Source organism: Marmota monax, unplaced genomic scaffold, assembly GCF_021218885.2.
Source record: "Marmota monax isolate L192 unplaced genomic scaffold, Marmota_monax_Labrador192_F-V1.1 WCK01_AAM20220418_F8-fsc00030, whole genome shotgun sequence".
Taxonomy (NCBI): Eukaryota; Metazoa; Chordata; class Mammalia; order Rodentia; family Sciuridae; genus Marmota; species Marmota monax.
The window spans coordinates 8,499,126-8,505,125 of NW_026691988.1; the positions used below are offsets into that span (position 1 = coordinate 8,499,126).

The following is a 6,000-nucleotide window of genomic DNA, read 5'->3' on the forward strand; positions in this document are numbered from 1 at the left end:
GCATCCTTTTTCTCCCTGCAGCCTTTCCCACACCCTGCCACCCTGCCCACCAAAACCAATTCAAGTGGCTGCTCCTCCTACATCTGACCAAGATGCTACCAACAAGCTACATCAAAGCAAAAGTCACTGTTCTAACACACTGAAAAGTGTCATCAGTTTCAGGTTTCAGAAACACAATTTTCCTGGATGTTTAAAAGGGTAAATGGATTCCATACACTGAGTTAAGGCTTCTTATAAGGCAAGTCCCAGACTCTACCATCTACAGTACTGTTTCTAGGGGAAAGTTTGCTTCTGGTTCCAACCAGCAATTTTAATCATTTAACCTGAATGAATACATGATTTCTTCACAGTTTAGTGTCTTCATAAGCAAAATGAAGGAAAAATAAAGCCTGTTTCAGGCATATACATAGAATTGGGATTCATTAAAAATATATATATTTTTAGAATCCTGACCAGTTAGGGTCTGACCAACACCAAAGCACCATGTATGACTGACACCTCAGAGTTTTTACTGAGTTTCACTGCCTGCAATGCAGGGGGCTGAGAATGGGTGTTGTTAGGACATTCACCATGTCCGAATTTTCATAAAAGCATTAATTTCACCTCTCAGGATCACAGAATGACAAGTATCATCTATGAACAAACTAGAACACAATTAAATAAAATCAAATTGGGAAAATCACTGAAACCTATAACTACAATCCGTTATTTTTTGCGTTTGCTTTTGCAGTAGTGAGGACTGAACCCAGGGATGCCCTATCACTGAGCCATATCCCTAATCCTTTTTTAATTTTACTTTGAGACAGGGTCTTGCTAAGTTTCCCAGGCACCACCACACCCAGCTACAGTCTATTCTTTAAGAAGACACAAGTACACAAAGATGGGGAAAGTTTGTAAAAAATTGTCATCATGCTTTAAGTTCTTATACATTCCATTAAGCTGAGCTGTGAGCACCACTGTTCTCTTTTTCAATGCTGAGGTCCCAGATAGGCCATCTTTGCTTACCCTTTCACTGAGATTCATGTATCAACTCCTTTCAGAAACTACTCCTGGATCCCCTCAACCTTACTGATCCTGCAGCTGTGTCGTGGGAGCCCGAGGCTTCTGTGTGACCTTCACAGAGGCACTGGGTCAGCCAAAGCACAGACAGAATCCACCCTCCCCACCAATTCTGAGCTCCTTGTGGCCAGAAACAGCATATGTACAAACAGTTTATGAATCTCTATGAACTAAAATGACTCATGTGTACTAATAACATTGAAATTTTAGAGTAAAGAATTTGCAAACTGGAGGATATCTCAAATGGCAAATACTCGAACTCTCTACTCTTTTCTGAGTTTTTAAACAACTCACTCCAAATTAAAGAAGTATCAGAACCAGAATACAGACCTTGAAACTCCTTTTCCTGAGCTCTGCCCCAAGGGCACCATGCTGCCTTGCTCTGCACATGCACAGGATTAAATAAGGGAATCTTAGAAACTGACTTCAATTCTCCCTCTACTTCCACCCTCTGGCTAATCTTGTAGGTAAGGAATTGCCTTTGGAGGAGATAAGAAGCCTTTCTCATGATTTCAATTCCCTAGTTCACAAGAGAGCTGGAATGAAAACTCAACTCTCCCTGGAGGGGCAGTGTTCTTCTCCCTGTACCATAATCATTCAGGTAGTAGATGTAGAGAAAAGGTCAGCATGGCCAGGAGCCTGCAACGGCCTGTTTTTGTACAACTTGCAAGATAAAAATAGTTTTTACATTTTTAAATGATTAGGAGAAAAAATCCAAGGAGTAATATTTTGTTAATTATCTGAAATTCAAATTTCAAAGTCCATTAGTAAAGTTTTATTGGAACATAGCCACGATCATTTGTTTAGGGGTACTGTTTATGTCTGCTCTCAAGGCAGAGTAGTTATGAGAAACTTCAAGGACTACAAAATATTTACTATCTGGCCCTGGACAAAATAAAAGTTGGCCAGCCCCTTGGCAGCAGAAGGGCAAGCCCTTTCTTAGACATTAGAAGAAAATAGGTAATAGCCGGGCACAGTGACACACACACCTGTAATCCCAGCAACTCAGAAGGCTGAGACAGGAGTACCTCAAGCTTAAGGCAAGCCTGGGCAACTCAGTGAGATCCTGTAACAAAAAGGGCTGAGGATAGCTTAGTGGTAGAGCATCCCTGGGTTCAATCTTCAGTACCACAAAAAGGGGTAGAGGGAGAGTTATACTACCATCAGACTCTGAGACTATCAGTTTAGAACAAAAGGTTTGGATGAAACTGATACCATCCTCATTCTGTCACATCTTCATACTGTGGAGGAGGTTAGAGGTCATGTCACCCAGATAGGCAGGGGTTAAACTGAAGTCTGCCTGGATTGAAAGGAGCAGAGGGGTGGGGCACAGCAAGACAGGAACAAGGGTCTCCCCAAAGCATCCCCTTCCCACTATTCTTCAGGGCATCTAAATGGCACTTATGATCCTGGTCAGCTATTTGAAGGAGAGCTTTCCTGGATTCGGAGAGCAAGTCAGCACACCTGAGTGGAGGCAGCCAGGGCCATGCATGACCTTTCAGCCCCAGGAGCGGAATCCTTCACTGACCAGTTACTGCCTATGAATCCTAGGTCCAGTCACGCATGGCTTGGTTTTCTCACTTAGAAAGGTAAGGACTTCCTCTGGAGCAGGGTGACAAATGACTGTAAGCCCAACTACTCCTGAGGCAGGAGGATCCCAAATTCAAGGCCATCCTGAGCAACTTAAGCAAGAACCCATTTCAAAATGAAACTTAAAAAAAAAAAAAAAAAAAAAGGCTAGGAATGTAAACTACTCCTGGGTTCAATTCTTACCCAGTATGGGGTGGGGTGGGGGGGGGGGGATAAGAACTTTCTTCCCAGGCTTGTTTGAAGTATTAAATGAGATACAGTTCCAATGTCAGCTCCCTTCTAACCTTTCTCCCTCCTTTTCCCAGAGATAATATTTGGAAAACAACAGAAAGAGTGTATTGTTAGGAAAGTTTATTACAAATTAGCTTAAAGACTTTTTTTTCCTACAGCCCTAGAAAAAAATGCCCAATCTACAGTGCAGTAAAAGGAGACTCAAGTATTTATTTAGCTGGCTACTTTCCTCTCATATCTTTCAGTTCTTTGAAACTTATTCCAAATTATAAACCAAAAATAAGAGTGCCATAATTTTTAGAAAAGTTACATTTATGTAATTTTTATAGCAATCCGCCCAAAGGACCAAGCTATAATATATCATACTCGTGTTCAACTATGAAGACAGGGACGAAAAAATACCAGAACCAGAAAGTCCTAGTTTATTTAGTCTGGCTTCCTTAACATGAAGTTCTTCTTGTTCTTAAAATATTCAGCTCTGGCTGAATTCCAAAACTGACATAAGCCTACTTTAGGTGTTTTGAAGAGGCTGTAGAGAATCAGAACTGAAAACAAGATTGGAATATAAAACCGTGTATGTGATCACAAATACAAGAAGCTTATTGTTTTGAAACCATTAAACCAGCTTTTCCACCCACAATTATAAAAATAACTAAGGCTGCACTCTCAACATTGGATGGACAGGGTGCTAAGCTAATAGTTAATTTCAAAAACATGTTATCATTCCTAACATTTGCTAACAGCCACTAGAACTGCCTGACACTTTCTGAAATCCATGATAGCCTGAAAAAAATACAAAGTTTTGCATGGACTACGCTTGCAATCACTTTAATGACCAAGCTAATCTGAGTCATTAAGATAACATATCAGCGTTTTAAACAATGTTAAATTATAAATTTTCCAGCCCACCATGATGTATAGGCTAATTAAAAAAAAAAAAAAAAAACTGGTTCTTTCACCAAGATCCCAAAAAAGATAAGATAGGCATTTGCTGAAGTCATGATCTTATGACTTTGGGAAGTAATTACTTGAAAGTTCAAATTGGTAAAAGAAAGGAAATTCAAGGCACTAAAACTTATTGAAGATAAAATGAGTTGGAAAGATCAGGACAAGATACGCAACTTACAGTACACTGCGCGCAGCTGGCTGTGAGGCATAAAGTCCTCGTTTCTGTACTCCCCAAACTACACAGACAAAAGGGTTATAGGTCTAAGTAAAAGGGAAATTGGGGACAAACCTAACAAAGTGAAACAGACATAGTGAATGGAGGACTGATTGGAAATATCCTGCACTGCTGAAAAACAGTTCTTCAGATCGACCACAGGGACCCCAGGGCTCCAGCGCCGGGCGGTGGGTAAGGTCAGTGGGTCTCCTGCACAAAACACTGGCTCTTGCACAAGCACACACTCCCTCCCAAAGGATCGGCCAGCGCCAGGAGTAGTCACGCAGCGCCACTCGCGTCCCCCTAGGTGGGGCGAGAAGTAAGTAGGCAGCATGCTTCCGCCAAGAAAAACAAACAAAACAAAACAAAATGTTTCCCAAAAAAAACGGCCAAAAAAAAAAAAAATGTGGGCCCGACCGCAGAGTACGATGAAGGGGTTTCACACTCACCTGCATTGTAAAAACGGTCCAGTACCGTGGTCTCCCCGAAGTCCAGTTTACCGAAATGCAGGGTCTCCAGGGTGGCGCCCACCGCCTCACACGCCTCCCGCAGGCTCTGCAGGGCCTCACTCTCGGCCACCACCAGCTGCCCCTGGCTCGCTTCGTTGATCACATATGCCACCGTGGTCCGTCGGCCGCCCCCGCTACTGGAGTTGCCCCGGCACCGGGTGGCGCTGCTCCCAGGGGTGGCAGCAGTACACCCGGTGCCAGGGGCGGCGGTGCTCTCCACGTTCCAGAAGCTGCCCGGTGGCGGCGGCGGTAGCTGGCTGGGCTCGCCTTCGGCCACCGTCGCCACTCCTCCCCTCCGGCAGCTGCCACCCTCGGGGAAAGTGCAGAAGCCTGAGGAGGTGAAGGGTGGCACGGAGAAAGTGATGCCTTCACCCGCCTCCGTGCTCATCTCTGACGGCCGGGCTGCAGCGGCGGCGGTGTCCCCGGCCCAGCCGCACCTTCTGGCCAGCCACAGCTCAGGGCTGCTCCGCGCCCGCCGGGCTAAGCAGCTGCCATCGCGCGCAGCGCCTTCACCGCCGCGCCGCCGCCTCCTCTCTTGCGCCCTGTCGCCCGCGGGCACGCCGCTGCCCGGCGGCGGCTCGCCCCTCCTCGGCGCCTCCGTGGCCACGCCGCTCGCCCGCTGCAGGGTTGAGAGTACACGGGGTGGGGAAGCCCGGGTGAGCGGGAAGGGACAGCGCTTCCTTTTCTTGGCAGGCGGACAAGTCGGCTGGCAAACCTGCGCCGCGGTGCGGCTCAAGGGCGCCGCGCTCGGGGTGCTGTGCGCCCTCGCAACCGGAGAGCCACCGGTTCCTTCCGTCTCGGCCACTGGGAGGGGCCGAGGAGGGCGCCCTCTGGGTGCGGAGCTACCTGGCGAGCACCTTAAGGACGGCGGGCGGGCTTCCCGGGCTGCGTCCCGGAACAGCTGCAGCTGCAGCCGAAAGTTCCCGCCTCCTTCCTCGGAGGCAGCTCCCTTTCATAAGCTCTAGTTCCTCCCCCTCGCCCGGCCTCGTTTCTCTGAAGACATCCGCAGCCGCTGAGTTCCAGGGACCCGGCAGCTTCTAGCAGCCGCTCTCCCTCTCTGCCACCCAAGTCTGGCCACCCACTCGTCCCCGCAAGAGGGGTCAAGGCCCGCCCCCGGGGAGGGCGCTGCTAGGAAGCTCGAGCCGGGACGGAACCCACCGAGTGCGGCGCGCGGCCAAGAGCCCCCACCTAAGAGCTGCAGTACGCGACAACAGGATGGCGTAAAAAAGTCTCTCTAGTCCTACTGGAGGGGGTCCCAGAATCAGCCCCAGAGACGTGTCCAGCGTTCCTCGAGGCCACGGCGCCCTCCTCAGGGCTCCCCGGTTTTGCTTCGCAGCGTGGACCCGGTCCTCTTGCAGCGCTGTGGCACAGAGGAGGCCCGCGTGGCGCGAGGCAGGAAGGTGTCAACTAGCGCCCTAAAGCTGGGACCTAAACTGAAGGAGAGTTTAT

The 6,000-nt window shown here is 48.2% G+C and overlaps 1 protein-coding gene across 4 annotated transcripts in view; it reads right to left on the minus strand.

The window, feature by feature from the left end:
- Positions 1–5,448, minus strand: part of Map3k5 (mitogen-activated protein kinase kinase kinase 5) — a 203,646-nt gene extending 198,198 nt beyond the window's left edge. For 2 of the 4 annotated variants that reach the window (XM_046450186.2, XM_046450181.2), the window contains exon 1: positions 4,492–5,448. In XM_046450186.2, the coding sequence (XP_046306142.1) occupies positions 4,492–4,939 (448 nt within the window). In that variant the 5' untranslated portion in view covers positions 4,940–5,448. The remainder of the gene's footprint in view (positions 1–4,491) is intronic. The other 2 variants (XM_046450175.2, XM_046450171.2) reach the window with 1 other exon arrangement.
- Between the last annotated feature and the right edge of the window lie 552 nt (positions 5,449–6,000).